The sequence below is a fragment of the Helianthus annuus genome, chromosome 2, assembly GCF_002127325.2.
Source record: "Helianthus annuus cultivar XRQ/B chromosome 2, HanXRQr2.0-SUNRISE, whole genome shotgun sequence".
NCBI lineage: Eukaryota > Viridiplantae > Streptophyta > Magnoliopsida > Asterales > Asteraceae > Helianthus > Helianthus annuus.
The window spans coordinates 82,829,463-82,848,466 of NC_035434.2; the positions used below are offsets into that span (position 1 = coordinate 82,829,463).

The 19,004-nt window shown below is 36.0% G+C and overlaps 1 protein-coding gene across 1 annotated transcript; it reads right to left on the minus strand.

Annotated features, from left to right (window-relative positions):
- Positions 1–9,650: 9,650 nt before the first annotated feature.
- Positions 9,651–16,179, minus strand: LOC110919394 (transmembrane protein DDB_G0273707/DDB_G0273361). The gene is made up of 5 exons (XM_022163669.2): positions 15,745–16,179; positions 15,533–15,666; positions 10,643–10,790; positions 10,466–10,572; positions 9,651–9,985 (listed from the first exon to the last, which is right to left on the minus strand). The coding sequence occupies exons 1-5, from the start codon at positions 15,977–15,979 to the stop codon at positions 9,944–9,946; spliced, it is 666 nt and encodes a 221-aa protein (XP_022019361.1). The 5' UTR covers positions 15,980–16,179; the 3' UTR covers positions 9,651–9,943.
- Positions 16,180–19,004: the final 2,825 nt, after the last annotated feature.

The window sequence follows — 19,004 nt, forward strand, 5'->3', positions numbered from 1 at the left end:
CCCGTTTAGGTAGCTTATGCTACTTTAACGCGTCATTCGCGTAAAACGCGTTCGGACCGCTTAACTAGTCCTATGATAAGTAAAATATGCCTCAACATGTCTAATATAGTTGCCTAATCAGTTTAGATGTCAAAATTTAGGTTACATATGCTTAAAATGAATTTATGCGTAAAAAGGGCATTTTGGTAATTTTCCTAAGGCATATAATCTACTTATCATACAACTACTTAAATGACGTGACCATAAGGTATAACCTCGGAAGGTTATTCCCTATACAACTATGGTCACCTAAAGCGTTTGGTCGGATCCTAAAGATCGACCAAATGGGTCGGGTTCGAAAGTATAAGCGATTGATTAGATCGCTTACCTTTACGACCCTAAACAAGCACAATTCTAAAAGTGACGAGCTAAACATGCTAGAACATGTTTAGTAAGGTTAGAAAACAGGTTTGGTATTAAAACAAACGGTTTTAATACCCTAGAGTAGTTTGGTTACAAAATACGTGAGAAAACGCATTTTGGCCGAAACTACGACTCGGCACTGAGCCTAGATAATGTGGTAATCAGTAGGTATAGTCACTAGGGACTATAACCATCGTGATTACGCTCACGTTATGAAGTTCAAACGAAATTCGCGTTGACCATAAACTGGTCAATGCAGAAAGTTAAACGGAGTTTGACTTTAACGCAAAAACGAATGAAAAACACGAAAGAATACTTACAAAGGGTCCCCGCAAGATTGATTTTCCAAGTATTCTCAGGTATGAGGTGATGAAACACCCCAACTTAGAGAAATCTCAGAAATGAAGTGGGTTTTGCAAGTGAATGGGATGGGGTATTTATAGTTTTCGGAGAGCCGTTAAGATCGTTTGTCGATATTCGAGCTTTGATCTCAACCTTACACTTGTGCCCATAGTTTTACTAAACCATTTCAGCCCATAGAAATGCCCCAAAACCATTTGCAAGTGGGTTACAAGAGTATAACAGCAGTTAACAGCTGGAAAAACTGATTTTTGCATACCTGACATGCTCTCGCGGGCCGCGTAAGGTTTTATGGGGGCTTACGCGGGCCGCCTGAGCCTTCTGATCTGCAAACAAGTTTGAAAAATGACAGTTTCAGTCCCTGTTGGTGTTTAAAGCCATTTCTGACATGTTTAAGGCCCGTTAAGCCAACTTTAAGGCCCTAAAATGATGCTTAAACATTGTGGACATGAAACATGCTCAAAAATATGCCGGATGTCGGTTCGTTTCGTCGTACGATCGTGATGTTCGCTTAATTACGACGGAATGCGCATAAGCACGAAAAACGATCCAAATTGCGCGAAGAATGGATTTTTCTCATGCCAAACACTAAAATAAAATATTTTAATGCTTGAATAAATTTTTGGATGTCCGGATGTATTCAGAACGTAAGTTATGCGCGAAAATGCAAACTTATGCACTTTTTGACGCTTTTAGTCCATGAATGAGCATAAAGTTTATTTTAGCACACCGAACACCTCAAAGCCTATTTCTAAGCTATGTAAAGGATATTTATGGTGTGTTTATCTTATGATCATATTCCGGAATGTTCGTTATAGTTCAAATTGGCATACTTCCGCAGTTTGTCATATTTAGTCCCTGTAAGCGAATAAACTTAATTTCGGCACACCAAACCTTCCAAAACTTATTTCTAAGTTATGTAAAGGTTATTTAAGGTATGTTAAGCCTATGTCACTGTTCCGGAGTGTTTGTTGCGTTAAACTGGTTATATTTACGCATCAGTGCGCGTATAACCTTCCAGAAAAGCGATTTAGAGCCCGAAATCGAACAAGAGTTGATATGTGCAACTGATACACATGTTTATACAAATCCCAAGTATGAAATACAATATTTCATTGGTTTGGTATTTGTTTGATGGTTGAAGTGACACAGATGTCACATTTCATCATTAGATCCCGCTGATTATGATGGGAAAACTATTATAGTTGCTGGTCTTAATGGTGACTGCTTAAGGTGTGCTTTTGAAAGATTAAATTTTGATCTTTTTAATGTGTGTTTCTTAAATTAAAAAAGATTGAGTGTTTATCTTGTTAATGAGTGTGAGTTTGATAAATTTATGTTTCTTAAATTGTAGAATGGTGAAAGAAAACAACGAAATGATGGTTCTAGTGACACTACTCTAGAGAAAGATGAAAAGAAACAACAAGTTGATTCATGGAGTGCCTAAAGTTCACTATATAGGAAAGCAAGGAGACTACTTTGACATGGTATGAAGAAAGTTATTTTTTTCGTATAGAAAAATAAACGTTTCAACATAGTATTAATCATTTCTTTGGTATTTTTTTCTTGCACGCTAATATCATGATGTCTAATTGTCACACCCCAATCGATGGCGGAAACATCGAGGCGTGGCACTGAGCAAAACAGACTGTACAAGAGAATCCATAACAACTATTAATGACAATATATTTAACGTTAATGTTCCATACCACTAACATATAAAGTAAAGACAATTATTACAGATAACGTGTCTCAAAAACAGATAAACTGTTCCGATAACTTAGATTTCTTATTCGGTGGGTTTCTAGACTTCCTACTTGATTCATCAAAGCAAGCTTAGCATCTTATCAACATGAACATACGTTAAAATAAATTCCATACATAAAATGTAAAGGTGAGTACACAAGTTTGCATAGCATATAGTATAGTGAAAGCGTTTACGCATAACTAGCATGTAACACGTAGAAATGTGAATCAAGTAAGCTATATACAATGACGCATGCAACCGACATAACTGCGAGTTGTAGAATGCGCAACACATTTTCACCACTGTGAACATGTGAAGTAAGGCCCTTAACAACCCCTGAACAAACAGGTGCTGAGTCCAAACTATAGTACTATCGTTGCTAAGGTGTCAGGCAAACAATCACTGTGTAAACATAACATATAAGCATTCATCGAGTCACATATAACATGCGAGAGCGGTTAGCGTTTATAAAAGAGTTGAGTATTGTGTGCGTGTTGTCTTGATATAGAATGTATGTAACACCCAAAGTGCGTTAAGCGAAAAAGGGCTCGAGTATACTCACAGTATGTGTTTAACAAATAAACACAACCTTGAGTTGGATTGAAGGGAGCGCGTTGGAGTTAGCCTGAGCATAGAACAGTAGCATAAGTGTTGAACAACGTGTAAACAGCGTGTCAGATGAGATAAGTGTCGAATGGTGAGTAGAACGGATGAATACCCGTTCGATCGGATGGTCATCTAGACGGATGGCCATTCGAATGAGATGTGGAAGTTTATAAATCTTTTTGAAATCTTTTAAAGTTTTCATTGTAGCATTTAAACAACATGAAGTATAGATGCCAAGTCATCTGGTCGGATGGTCATCCTGATGGACGGCCATTCAATCGAATGGCTATTCGATCGAGAGACTGGTAGTTTGAAGTTTGGTCAAATCGTTTTGAAACAAGGAATATTATAAAGGACAAGCTACTTGGTCAAATGGTTATTCAATCGGATGGTCACCCGATCAGATGGCCCCTCGAGTGGGAAACTGTCACTTGAAAATTTCACAAAGTTTTCTAAGTTCAAAAGTTTGAGTTTTAACAGAGACGGCGTGATGACGTGTCAAACAATCGAAAACCCACCATGGTCCAGCCCAGTCAATCAGATGGGAACCACCCCACTCGATCAGACTAACTGTCTTTGTTGGAGTTTCATGTTCAACCCGTGAATCGGTCGTCTCTTCGGTGGAAATCCGTTTTCAAATCGGTTCTCAGTTAGAGAATGAGCAGAGAGTCTGAAGGAGTCTAGATTTCATCAGTTTGAGTAAAAAGTGAAGAAAGTTGAAGAAAAGTTGAAATCAGTTGAAAAATGTTTAGATCTTGTTGAGATTTGTGTTTAAATGTGTGGAAATCCTTTAGATCTGAACAAATCTTGATGAGATGATGTCACACTATAGTTTGCATAAGAAACCGAGATGACGTCACCTTCAAGAAGTCCAAATCAGGTGATTTCGGGAAGAAGACCAGTGATTTTGATGGAAAAGATGATGGAGAAGTGTGTAGTGATGATGGAAGTACAAGATTTAGGGAGAAATACTTACGAAATGGCCTTGAATCGAGAGAAAGTGCCTGAGAATGACCTGGGAGCGAGTTGGTCGAATGGAGCTGTCACATCAATGAACATTGATGTACGGGCGAGTATTTATAGGGTGAGAGAGGAGATAAGGCGGTGGAGGACACGAAGTGTAGCTCGGGCGGATGGCCATCCGAGCGGATGGTCATCCAGACGGATGTCCATTCGATCGACTGCTCATTCGATCAGCTGAGTTGTGCGAGTTAGTTTTCCCACTTTCGTTTCGTGCGTTAAAAGTTGCATTGCGTTTAAGCGAGTTGCGAGTGAGCGTTGCGTTGAGATAACCACATAACAAATAAACAGATAATCACACAAATAACACACATAACAATTAAGATGCATAAAAGTAAATTTGCGTTTTGAGTTTGCGTTGAGATTGCTTGCGATAGCGTTTAGTCTAACATGCGATGAAATGCGTTAAATAGTAAGCGTTATAACATGCGTTAAATGTGATAACTGTGTTTTGATTAAGCGTTGTGAACGCGTTGTGAACGCGTTGTAGAACATAGTTTAAAATATATTTCAAACAATATATTGTCGCAAAAGGGTTAATTAGCATCGAATCTCGGAGAGTACAAGCAATTAAGCAAGAAATGTGGTATCTGCCATTTCTTATTATAATGACCCGAAAGGTCAGGTTGTTACAGCCTCCCCTACTTTAGGGAATTTCGTCCCGAAATTAAGGCGCATGTGTAACGATGAGATGTGGGTATTTAGCTTTCATATCACTTTCGAGTTCCCTAGTGAACTCGGCGCCGCGTTTGCCTTCCCAGTGAACCTTCACTATAGGAATGCGAGAGCGTCGGAGTTTCTTGGTCTCTCGGTCCATGATTTCTACTGGTTTTTCCATGAAGTGTAGGGTTTCGTTAACTTGCAGATCCTCAAGAGGAACATGCAGGTTCTCTTCAGCTAGACACTCTTTGAGGTTTGAAACGTGGAAAGTCGGATGTACGTTGCTGAGTTCCTCCGGTAATTCGAGTCAGTAGGCTACTTTGCCAATTCTTTACAGAATCTTAAAGGGTCCCACGTATCGTGGCGCTAGCTTTCCTTTCTTGCCGAATCAGATTACCCCCTTCCAAGGTGAAACCTTTAGGAGTACGTGATCACCAACTTCGAACTCAAGGGGCTTGCGGCGTTTATCGGCATAACTCTTTTGACGACTCCGAGCTTTCAAGAGATTGTCTCATGTCTGGAGGATCTTGTCAGTCGTTTCTTGTAATAACTCAGGACCGGTAATTTGCGCGTCTACGATCTCGTGCCATACAATAGGCGATCGGCATTTTCTTCCATATATTGCCTCAAAGGGTGCCATTTGTCTACTAGCGTGATAATTGTTGTTGTACGAGAATTTGACTAAAGGTAAATGCGAATCCCAATTACCACCAAAATCTATAATGCATGAACAAAGCATGTCTTCAAGGGAGCGAATCATGCGTTCAGCCTGACCGTCGGTCTGGGGATGGAATCCGGTACTGAGATTAAGAGTATTCCCGAGAGCGGATTGGAATGTCTCCTAGAGACGCGGAGTAAATCGACCATCGCGGTCAGAGATGATGTCACGAGGTGTCCCATGTCGATAAATGACTTTGTCGGTATAGATTCGTGCTAATCGTTCAACCTTGTAGTCTTCTCGTATCGGTAAGAAGTGCGCAGATTTAGTAAGATGATCAACGATAATCCAAATGCTATCGTGACCTAATGGCGTACGAGGGAGTTTCGTAATGAAATCCATAGCTATACTCTTCCATTTCCACATCGGGACCTCGGGTTGTTCGAGTAAGCCAGAGGGTCGTTGATGTTCGGCCTTAACCTTCGAGCAAGTCAGGCATTTCGAAACATAGAGCGATATCCTTCTTCATTCCTTACTACTAATACCTGGCACGTAGGTCCTGGTACATCTTGTTGGCACCGGGATGAATGGAATATCGTGATTTGTGGGCTTCAGTCAGCAAAATCTCTCTGAGACTATTGCGACTAGGAATCCAAATGCGGTCGAGATAGTGAAAGATACCATTTGGTTTATTCACTAGTTGGTTTTTGGTTCCAAGTATCCGTTCTTCCTTTAGGGTGTTCTCGAGAAAGCAAGCGTGTTGAGCGTCGCGAATGAGGGCTTCGAGGTCGTGTTGGTTTGAACATTACGAATACTGTGTAAATAGCTTCGTCGGCTAAGAGCGTCGACTACGACATTTGCCTTGCCTGGGTGGTAGCGTATCTCACAGTCATAGTCGTTGAGAAGTTCAACCCATCTACGTTGGCGCATATTCAGTTCTTTCTGGTTTAAGATGTGTTGTAGGCTCTTATGTCGGTGAAGACCGTACATTTGGTACCATACAGATAGTGTCGCCAAATCTTTAACGCAAAAACAACTGCACCGAGTTCGAGATTGTGGGTGGTGTAGTTCTTCTCATGGACTTTGAGCTGACGAGACGCGTACGCGATAACCCTGTCTCGTTGCATAAGAACATAACCAAGACCTAGGTTAGAGGCATCGCACTAGACTACAAAATCGTTGTTTCCATTGGGTAACGCGAGTACGGGAGCGTCGCAAAGCATACACTTGAGGGTTTGAAAGGCATCCTCTTGTTCGGTTCCCCAAACAAAAGTCTTGTCTTTATGTGTAAGAGAGGTGAGAGGAACGGCAATTTTAGAGAAATCGATGATAAATCGATGGTAATAACCCGCCAATCCGAGAAAAGAACGAACTTTGGACGGGGTTTTCGGTGTAATCCAACTCTTAACTGGTTCAATCTTCGTGGGATCGACGTGAATACCTTGACTATTGATGATGTGACCGAGGAATTTAACCTCCTTGAGCCAAAATTCACACTTGGAGAACTTGGCGTAGAGGCGATTCCCTTGGAGAAGCTCGAGAACTAAACGTAGATGCTGCACGTGTTCAGTTTTCGACTTCGAATAGATAAGGATATCATCTATAAACACGATGACGAAGCGGTCAAGAAAGGGTTTATGTGAGGGCGTTGTAGGACCGTAAACGACTCCCGTACGATTGCGAACGACACGTGCGACGTGCGGAATCCGTATGCGTGCGTGGAGCGAACACATAAACGTAATATAATAGTTATTCTATAGAATGATATTACAATAGTACAATCACCTTGAATCACCTTGATGGCTTTCTCTCTCTACTTTCTCTCTCTAACTTCAAAGCTCCAAAGTCACCAAATGAGCAAAAGTTCTAAAATGAAACTATAAGCCTCCTATTTATAGGGCTCTCATAAGGAGTGTTTCCTTATTCACAAAATTGCCATTGCTCTATGTTTATCACTATAAAATCTAGTTTCATTCTGTTTTCTGCTACGTTCTGAATTAACGGAGGCGATAGACATATCTGCACTCACAGACTCCCCCTTGGATATTGCCACAGTCAATATCGTAGCATCTTGTCTTTTCTGTCTCTGAGTCTTCTTGAAGCTTTATCATCTTCAGCAATCACAGACTCCCTCTTGCTTGAACAGATTCCCCGTGGATCGGTATTCAGCTTCAGCTGCTCCCCCTTTCGGTAGAATCTTTTTCTTCAGTCTCCCCCTTTCGTCAAGCTTCCGTGCTTTTGGGATCGACACCTGGCTTTCCGGTTACAAGCTTCCCCTTGCGTCGAGTTCGTCTTCAGACTCCCCCTTAGACTCGGCTATCGGGATCGTAATCTGGTACAATTTCAAGAATTAAACAGTAAAAGCATTTGTGAACATCCAGGATTGAAAACCTGGCTCTATTGTATAATTGTAACAATATGAAATTCCAGGAATAACTTGGCTCTCTCCTCTTATCAAATGATTTTATAGATTTCACAGTTTAAGAATCCAAATCCCTCACAATTAATCATCCAAGTCCAAATTAATGACCTTGGAGATATCACAAACTGTTTTTGATTTTTGATTTTAAAACTTCAAGTTTCAAATTAATGAACTTGTTTATTTTCAGAAACACGTTCAACATACTTAGTTTTTGAAACTCAACATTCAGACATCGGTTGTCGAAAATAAAGTAGAAACAAAATCTTTTTGTATTTTTCTGAAAACATAAAGCAGTAAAGAAATATTTACAAACATATTTACAGACAATATTTTTGTGTGAGTTTGTGTCAGAGGATCATATCAGTTTATGATAAATCACTAGCACCGTTGAGCTTGTAACACTTTAAGTTCTAAAGCATTCACACAGATTGTCAGTATACTGATTCTCTTAAATTTTTACACAAAGTTCAACTGATTCGAGATACGAATTAGTGTTTTAAGGGCTTAAACTTATTCGCGTGTCCCACCTTAGAATATACTTCCATATCAAGATTCCCTAATATACTCCTGTATCAAGATTCCCTAGGATTGTCTTGTAAAAAAATGATTCTATAGTCACCTGTTTTTTTTTTTTTTTTTTTTTTTTTTTTTTTTTTGTGAACTTCAAGTCTATACTGAGTTCATATTTAAATCTCCCCAATGCACTTAAGAGTTGAGGCAGTATATTCTCAGATACTTGGCTGCTTTGTGACGCTTGGAAGATCCATCTTTGTCAAAGTTAGCCGATAGGAACTCCGATGTTCTCTTAAGAGTGTTTGATATTGTTCGTTGACTAACTTTCAAATCGAATGTTTTGTCAACCCACTGCACCAAATCTTGTTGAGTACATCCTTGGTGATCTCTCTTATACTCGTATAACAATTTTCGTTGTTGATTGGTCATCATTGATTTTTTTTAACACCTTTTAGTTTAGAAGCTATAGTTGATGTGATTTTAAAATTTATCATTAGATATTTTATAGTGATCAATCTAAATCTATGTACATTGAAGTTGACAAGTTCATTAATGTATGAATGTACATGAGAATTTTGAAGGTCCTTGTTTCTGTTTTATTCAAATAGGTAAAGTGAACGGAAATGCAAATTTTGAAGGTCGATGCATTAATTTTAGAGTTGCTCATGAATATAAGGCAAATCTTTGAATTAATAATTATTGATATAATAATATCTCGCTAAATTAATAAAATATTTCACTCTCAACATTATTAATCTATAGAGGTTTTACTGTAAATATATAAAAGCTATATACAAATAAGGGTGGAGGGTATAACCCTCGGGGACTTGTGCGGTGACCTAAGTCACCGATTCGGTGACTTGAGTCACCGATTCGGTGACTATACCCTCGGTTTGGGGGAAATCGGTGAGGAGGAGAGAGGCAACAAAAATCGGTGAGTGTTCACCGAATTGGATTGAGTGTGATTGAGAGGAGAGGAGAGAGAGAGGAGGGACCAATCATGTTTTTTTTTTTTTTTTTTTTTTTAATTGAGGGGTGTTTGACTATACCTAGTGATTGAGTGTAAAATGAGTAGAATGAGAAGTTGACATGACATAATACTACCCTAAGTTGTTTGACTATACCCTCAACCCTAATATGTGAACATATATAAAATGGCAGAAAAAACATATTTAAGAGAAAGAAAAGATAATTTCATTATAAACACCAAAGTAGAGATTAACTTAAATGCTAAAAAAGTTATGACTAATAGAAAAAAGATATTTATTTTCAAAGATTTAATATCGGTCAATAAAAGGCTGCCTTTTATACTTTTGTCATTTTGTGTTTGCAACTCTTTGTCTAGGACTCTAGGCTCTATATACAAATATTATATGAAGCGCATATCACTTATATTGGGCCCAGTGAATTGATGGGCCATAATGTACAACTTTGATTTATCATAACAATTGAAAAATCATTCACACGAGGAACAAAGCACATGAATATCCTTCTTTCCCCATTCTCAAATTTGAATCAAGTTGTCATTTTTTTCGATATTCCAGTTGTCATTCACTTAGAACTTGACATTATCTTTCATGTAACACACCACTTCTTGCTGCAAAATTGGTACAGAACCAACAAATTTAGTAACTGGTTTTTTAGAAAATTTTAAAAAATTGGGTAAAAAGTAATCAAGAGGTGTAAACAAGCCGAGCTTAAACGAGTCCATGCTCACTTGATTAGGCTTAAAATCTAAACCAACCTAGCATTTACAGAAATGTATTAATGGGGAAGGTTCAAATGAAAACCACTAGTTAACGCGAAAACTAACTAAAAAAACCTAAAATTATTTATCATTTTTATGATGATTCATTTTATTATTTTGAGTAAAATGACCAAAATACCCTCATGTGGGGTTCATTTGGTCAGATTTAAACATTAAAACTAACTGAGTTAAAAGGCTAAAGGACGTAACGTACAAGGGTTTGCAAACATTAAGTACGTTTTTCGTACTTTTTGAAGACAAATGACGCACTTTGTAATATGGTGTTAACAAAAAGGACGATTTTTGTAATTTACTCAATGGGAAACTTACAATCAAACACAGAAGTAGGCATCCAGCTGCACCCGGGAACAAAACATACCAAAACTTCAACTGATGAAACTTGGCCACATCAATAAATAACAAAGGCAAACTTGCAGCTGCAAGGACATGGTAAAAATTAATCAACTATAAACGTTTCTTAAATTACGAAAATGCCCTGATACATACCCGGTGGATGAATGGCACGGAAATAGATCATGAAAGCTAGTGATGCTGAGAGCGCGGTGCTCCTAGCGAGCCAACCCGGACCGAAAAATGAGAACGCTAACACTCCAATTGCTGCACAACCCATTTGAGCCATAAACATATTGTACTTCTGCAGTTTTGCATTCACAAAAAGAGAGTTTTTCTTTTAAACTTTTTATCTCATTGAAATCATAATATTTATTGAATAATTTACTAACTTGTTAAATCTAAACAAAATCCGATTAAATAATACAAACAAAGGACAATCCCACAAACATAATTATCACAGACTTATAGTTTAAATTTAGTCAAATTCAATTTGCCAGAAAATCAAAGATAGTTGGAGAAATTCTATAGTTTGAAAGGATATTCCTGTATAGTAAATCTTACCGTTATAAATTAGTTAATTGCTATAAATTAGGGGTAGGCTAAATGTACCCCCCTCTTATTACTTTTTATACCCCCTTTCCATAAAATCATATTAAAACTTGTAATATTTACCCCCTATACAAATCATCATTTTAAAAAATATTCTTTTTGTTACAAAAAAAATTCATAAGTGTAAAAAAAGATTAGAGACATTTTTTTAAATATTTAATATTTAATTTTTATTTAAATCATATTTTTAAAAAGTTTTCATATATTGTTTCTAAAGACACTTTCTCAAATAGTATTTTGATTATGTTTTTTTATTGAACATCTTTACAAATAAATAGTAACATTTTTTCTTATAAAAATAATAAAAAAAGTTTTGAACTTTCTTTTTAAAAAAAAATCTATATTATGTTTTTTCCTCATCTAATTTGTATTTTAAAGGTCTTACTTTTATCTTTTTAATACTTTAGACGTGTTTATAATATAAGTAACGATTTTTATTTATCAAAAAAGTAAAAAAAAATCTTTTAAAATAGCGTTTACAGCCCTAGCACATATTAATCATTCAAACCATCTATATAAGTGAACAAATAAACAATAGGTACTAAAATTATTTTATCAAACTATAAATTAACAATCTATATAAATTCAAATTTAATTAGTATAAAGAGTATGTTGTAAACTGGTTGATCTCGAAAATATATGTGGATTTTTCTCTTCTTCATTTAAAAAATATATTAAACTGGTTGATCTCGAAAATATATGTGGATTTTTTTTATAATCAAAAGTAGGTCATTCGAAATCAAAAGTCACGTAAAAGCATAAACTTAATTACGAATAATCATTGGTTTTCAACCACGCATCAGATACCCACTTTAAGTCGTTACAAAATAAAAAAAAACATTTTAAAATATTAAAAATAATAAATATAAGACATTTAATTACAAACTAGACGAGAAAAAAAATATAATGTAGACTTTTATCAAAAATAAAATTCAAAACTTTTTTATTATTGTTTTTATATAAAAAACGTTATTAGTAATTTGTAAAGATGTGCAATAAACATAAAAAATAAACAATTAAAAAAACGTCTATAATATATTTTTACACTTTTGGATTTCTTTTGTAACAAAAAAGAATGCTTTTAAAAAAATAGGACTTGTTTAGAGCATTCCCATCCAGTCCATCATATGTAGTGTGTGGGGTTTTTAAAATGTAAAGAGTATAAAAAGTGGTTGTGAGTGAAGGAGAGAGAAAATATTACTGTTCATCTGTATATTTGGGGGGACACTGTTCACCCACTATAATTTTTTAATATATATTGAAAGTGGTTGTGAGTGAAAGAGAGAGAAAAATGTAATATATATTGGAAAGGAGAGAGAAAAAGTATTTGTTTTTAGTGAAAATATATTGATATAGGAGTTGTTTTTTAGTGAAATGTATGTATATTTTTAGTGGATTGGATGTGAATGCTCTTAGGGAGTAAATATGACAAGTTTAAATATGATTTTATGGAAAGGGGGTATAAAAAGTAACAAGAGGGGGTACATTTAGTAGCCCCCATAAATTATTAAAAAAAAGTCAAATTTCTTTCAGTTGACTATCAGAATGAGAACATGATTATGATTTATAGATCTGAACTTAGTTAATTTAAAATAAAGAAAAGGAATATTGGATTTTAATAATCTCAATTATTCGTTGTTGGCCTCCAACCGTCCCAACTTAAAAAATAACCACTGGTAGTCACAACTATTGACATATTGGCTACCAATGGACCCTGATTAACAAAACCCTAACTTTGTTAGTCTCCGGAAAACCGTTTTTGTCCAAAAAAAAGGTTTCTAAAGGTCCGATCTAAGGTTACAAAGAGGTTTGGGACGAAAATGTTGAGTTTCCCGGCCAAAAAGTTGAGTTTTCCGGCGAAAAAGAAGTTTTCCGGCGAAAAATGAGTTTTTCGACGACTTTAATAATTGAGGCTTTTACTAGATAAAGTTCCCAAAATTCCATAATATTGTTATAAAGAGGTTCGGGACGAAAATGTTGAGTTTTCCGGCCAAAAAACGTTTTTCTGGTGATCGAAGATTAACGGCGTTAGGGTTCTGTTAGTCAGGGTCTATTGAAGGCCAATATGTTAAAAGTTAGGGCTGCCAGTGGTTATTTTTAAAGTTCAGACTGTTGACGACGAACGGTGAATAGTTGAGATTATTAAAATCCAAAATTCCTAAAAAAACGCAACGATAATAAATATTAATAAAGGCATGAACATGTTTTAATCTAAAATCGGATCTTTTTGCGTGAAAATTATTGTTTTAAAAAAAAATATATACATTCGGATGTCTCCAGTAACGGCTTTGCACGTGTATCTTAGTGCTCAAATATTTTTGTTATCACTAAATTTGTTGGTTTTCAATAAAACAATTTCTATATGTTTAAATTCTGTTAAAAGTTAAAATTAAAATCCCAATATTCTCTGACAATTTGTGGTGTCAATTACATCTTCATAAAAAAAAAGGTTAAATTTTTGCCATAGAAACATAATTAAGAAGAAGTGTTGAAAAATATCCATGATAGCTTTAATGGCAGGGGAAATACAACATAGAAGTCCATGGACTATATATATGTCCCGTTTATTGTTATCTGTGATTAGAATTGCTCCTGAACTGTTAGAAACTGGTTATACCGTTTAAAGTGAAACAAATTAACCGGTTTGAGGTTTATTCGATTTATGGTTTGAAAACCCGTGTTGAATTGTTGGGTTTAGGTTTGAAGCTTGGAGCCAACCGCATCCGTATTATTTTACTTATGGTATTTTTGTGTGAGTATTAAGATTTTACTTATGATATTTTTGTGTGAGTATTAAGTTATGCAAACTAATAATTTTAAAAAGTAAGAAAAATGTGGTTTAACCCAAAGTGCCAAACTGAACGGTTTTGACCAGTTTAACCGGTTCAACAGACCAACTAACATGATCTTTGATTTTCTGTGTTTTCAAAACATTACTTAGCGGTTTAGTACGAATTTGTTATCAAAACTAATGATATTAGAGTATTAGACCATCAACACCCTCCCTCATCGAAGCATGTGCGAGTTACGAAAACTCTATTTATTTAAATTGAACTAAATAAATAATTTTATATATAAATGATAATTTATATCGAGATAGTTAGAAGTTAATAAATTATCTATCTTAATAATAAAAAACTTGTAATTCTTCATGGCTAAAAAGCATATTCCATTAAAAATTAAGTCGCCTTTTTTTTTTTTAATTTTAAATGTAAAATACACAAGCATATCTTGTGGCACATATTTCCTCGTGAATCATGATTTTTACCGTTATTTAAAATCAAAACCCTAAAAGTACTTATTTAATAATCTGTAGCAATCACTTTTATACATATTTTAATTTTCTATACCAACAGAATCCTCTCAAGTAAATAGCATAGTTTTGGTGCTAGTTACTAGTTTTATAGTTACGTTGGACCATGCCCGTTTCAAGAAAAGTCTAAAAGATACAAGTATGCGTCCTCAAACATTTTGAGAATGATGCTAATGCTATGAAATTCTATAACTAAAATCGGTAACAAAAATGTAACAAAACGTATTGCAAATATTATTAAGGTTTGTACATGCTTTCAGGACAGAAACACGACATTATAATCAGTTATTTGAATGTATAAAATGACATTGTTGTATTGTATTGAAGTAGTTTGATTTACGCTTTAATAAATACATATTTTTGTTGATATACCCCGGTCCAGGGGAGAATACAATGAAAACCCACCTAAGTTTAAGAAATTCGTGAAAATCCAGTGTAACAACCATTTTTTTTTTTTTTTTTTTTTTTTTGTCTATTAACATATGTAATATATGTTCTCGGTAACCTAAAAAATGTGTAACTAATTATTACATATGTGTAACAAAATGAAAATTCCGCATGTTACACATGTGTAGCATTTTAACATCATTTTGTTCCACATTTTAAAATTTTCTTTTCTTGAAATCTTGAAGATAATAAATAGCATATATCATACAAAGTTTTTTTTATTGATTCATAGGATTTTCACAAATTTTCTATACTCAAGTGAATTTTCAAATTATCCTATCCTTACTAAGGATAGTCTATTCTAAAAAGTTAATTACTATACTAGTATTTGTATATGTACAAATACAGATTTTTCTTATGTGATATATTGTTCTCACTAACCTAACAAATGTGTAACTAATTATTAGATATGTGTAACAAAATGTAAATTTTAATGCACAATCATAAAGTAGTTTGACTATCCAATCTGATGTGGTTTACATTAAAATATATTGTTAAAACGACACATCAAACTTTAGACTTGTGAATTGAAGAAGATGCATTATAAGAAAGCAATCTCAAATACCCAATAATTTTTATAATATAAAAAAAAAAACACATTAAAGCAAAAAAAAAAAAAAAAAAAAAAAAAAAAAAAGGAAAAATGAAAGATAAGAAATAGATGGATGAAATACCCGAGCACCAGGGGTAGAAGGGGTTGCAAAAAGAACCGCACAAACAGCTCCAAGTGGTGCTATTGTCATCGAAACTCCCTTTTGAGCCAACACTTGGTCCATCTTTCCCAACATAGCCATGGCTGCAAATGCACCTGCTCCATCCAAAACATATACGTATATATTTGTTAGCCAAAACACCAACCCAATCATGGTTCACAATTTGGTCGAACCTGCAGAGGGCCAAAACACGTCGCTAAGTGAAGGAGCCTTGGAACCCTGGTCAGGTTTCCAAGCATCCCAGTAATTAGCCGCGGCTTTAACACCAAATATTGGTCGTCTTCTTCTTCTTCTTCTTCTTATGCCCGGATCAATGGAGGCTCCGGCGAGACCCGAAGGCGATCGCAGGCGCATTGCATGGTTGCTTTCATGGCCGATTCTCACCAGAGTGGAGAGATATGAAGCCATGACTGAGTCGTTGTTTGATTGATGTTGAAAATATAAGGGAAAACAGGAGGTTGCTGACAAGTTAAAAAAGAGAGGACAAGTGTATGTATTTGTTGGCCATTGAATGGCTGGAAGAGGCACATGGATGGTTCAATGAAGGGGCAACATGAGGTTGCTTTTAACTTATTTAGGTCAACTTGTTATCTCTCAAAATATTGTGTTTGTGTTATGTTGTCTTTATTCTCTCTAGGGTTGCTACTTTAATTTCATATTCTCATTAGTTTATTCTATTTTAGCAGTTGAGGTTTAATATATCGGAGTAGTCGGGTTAAGTTTAGATCTTGGCTAGTGCCGTCGTTTAGACGGTGTGACATTGGGTCACTAAAAAAAAAAAACACCGTTAAAAAAAAGGTAGTTGAACAAAAACTAAACTACCTGACAAACGTGTGTAGTAGTTTACTAAAAATTAAATTAAAGAAAAATAAAAAAAAAACAAAATTATAAGTTTTGTCCTTTATCTGTATACTATTTTGTAGACGGTGTCTTTTGGCGCAAAACTTGGCAAATTCTGTACTTAATCTTTCAAAACTTTGCACGTTATGTCCTTTATCCCTAATGTAGTTAGATTTTATTGTTAAAGTAGGTAACACAAGGGTATTTTAGTCATTTTATCTATTTAATTAAAGTATTTTAATAAATAATACAAAACAAAATCTAAAATGTAGATATGTATACACTCTTTCCTCCCCTTCCCTCTCCCTACCTCTATAACCACTTACTAGGGCTGACAATAGATATCTGTATAAGACACGATTAGAATTGTTTGCTGAAAAAGTACACAACGCGATTTCTTTACTTCTTAAAAATAAATATAATTTTGAGGTTAGGATCTATCATTTCTTCTTCGTGCTACATAAAACGTAAAACTGTGTTATAAAATGAGATATAAAGTGGTTAAACGCGTTGTATTCATGTTTAATACTTGTGTTACAAGCGTCGTTAGAAACCTGTTAAACCCGATAAGACACGATTTGCCAGCCCTACCACCTACCACCAACAATAACCAGTGCCTCCACCTAAAACCACCGTTCCATCTTCCTGCTTGAACTCACCTTCAAATTCCACAAAACCCATATTATAAATGTCGATAAAGATGAAGGTTTTGTTGATTTAGAACATAAGAATAAAAGATGGGTTGGGGGTTTGCGTAATGTGTACCATGATCAATACACATCTGGCTGTACTCTGATCAGGGGATGAAGCTGCTATTTTAAAGTTGCTTGACCGGTCAAACATCAAAGCTGAAGAAACAGTGATCAAAATTGATCGGAATCAATCAGATCTCTGGGGTTTAGTTTCCGCATAAAAAGGTTAATCTTCTCGTCGATTGCTGGTTGAGGGCTACTTTACCGGAGAACACTGCAAAACAGAAAGCTGTTAGACTCGCCACAGGGAGAATGGGGGTTCTCTCCGTGACCACCCTCCGGCATGAGAATAAGTACAGTGATCTCAAAGGGAAAAGATGAAGTAGTAGGAGTGAAAGTATGTGAAAGTAACTTGTGAGATCATACCTGAATTCCTATATTTATAATCGTAATTTGGCGCCAAAAAGTGTAACAGAGATATTAACGGAGAACACTTTTCCGTTGATAGTTATTTCTCTTTCCGTCAATAGTTAACCCCCCATCCATGCACACGGATCGTGGGTCTGATCGACGGCTGGGGAAATGCCACGTGGAAAGTGGTTTTGTGTAGACTGATACGCGCAAAATGGAACATATAAATTATATCAAATATGGCATAAAACTAACCCTTTTTTAGTACTAATGTTGGAAAAAGTGTGCTTTTGTCTTCCTTTTGTATTTTCAGGATTAAATGAGCTCAAATTAACAAAAGAAGCAAAAAGACAGCAAAATCTAACATAAATACAAGAAAAGGGACAAAAGTGGATTGCCCGACCCCTCGACAGCATCCTCCCAAGCAAAACAAAGAAAGCAGAAGACTGAACACGCCCCGTGCTCAGCGAGCACGGGGCCGTGCCCAAGAAGTAACAGAAAAGACAAACTAATAGAAGCTTCTATTGCCCACCACGGGGCCGTGCCCAGCGGACACGGGGGCGTGGTCAGAGTACTGGAGGCGCATTTATTGTAATTGCGAATTACAATTAATGAAGAAAGAGAGTGTCAGACGGCCACGGGGACATGCCCAGGCTTCTGTTCATCCTATAAATAGGAGTGCTTGGAGCCATTTCAACTCATCCCTTGGCACACCACCTATCTCACACTTCACCCACCACCCACCACCACCATAACACCATCATCCACCACCATCATCCATTGTCCATCATAGAGTGTGTGAGTCGTCTCGGGATCCAAGATTGATCGTAAGAGTTCTTGACAATCAAAGGCCATGTTTGCCTAAGTCTCTTACATCACTTGGTGAAGACAAGTGTCTAGTGTAATACTTTTTATTTTTAATCTTTTGCACTTTTTATTTGGTTTTGTATTAGTGACTTTAATAACTAGTTTCTTATGTTGGAGGTGATTCTTCCTTATCGTTTGTCCGTGGTGTCTTGACATTATTTTACTGTCTATATAAAATAAAAGATTTTCACCATTCATATCTCCACGGTCTATATGGAGGTATGTTGGCTACCTGGTCGGGGGTTAAGGGAACGGTTTGGTAAGAGTCTTGCCCTTGTTCAGCGTTTAGAGGTCCTGCAAGGGACCTGGGTCAAATTTAGTAGGATCTCCTTCAATACCCAAAGGTATTGGATGGCGGGGATCCAAACTCTTTGACCCCCTCATAAGTAAACTACTATTAATACTATAACCCGACTATTTAGGACTGTATCCCTGCTGACTCAGACTACTTAGTCGAGGGTAACGTCACCTTCAAAAGAGGGGCCTACCATAATTTGCATTAATAACTTAATTAATTATCTTTCAATAATCCGACCCTTTAGGATTGTATCCTTGCTGACTCAAACTACTGGGTTGAGGGTAACGTCACCTTCGAAAGAGGGGCCTACTACAATAACTAAGAT

Excerpts from the sequence above, each read along its gene's own strand:
- LOC110919394 (XM_022163669.2), bottom strand. The coding sequence starts at position 15,979 with ATGGCTTCATATCTCTCCACTCTGGTGAGAATCGGCCATGAAAGCAAC. Across the intron at positions 10,573-10,642 it reads CCGTGCCATTCATCCACCGG|CTGCAAGTTTGCCTTTGTTA; the intron begins GTATGTATCAGG and ends ATGTCCTTGCAG. Across the intron at positions 9,986-10,465 it reads GCCTACTTCTGTGTTTGATT|CAAGAAGTGGTGTGTTACAT; the intron begins GTAAGTTTCCCA and ends CCAATTTTGCAG.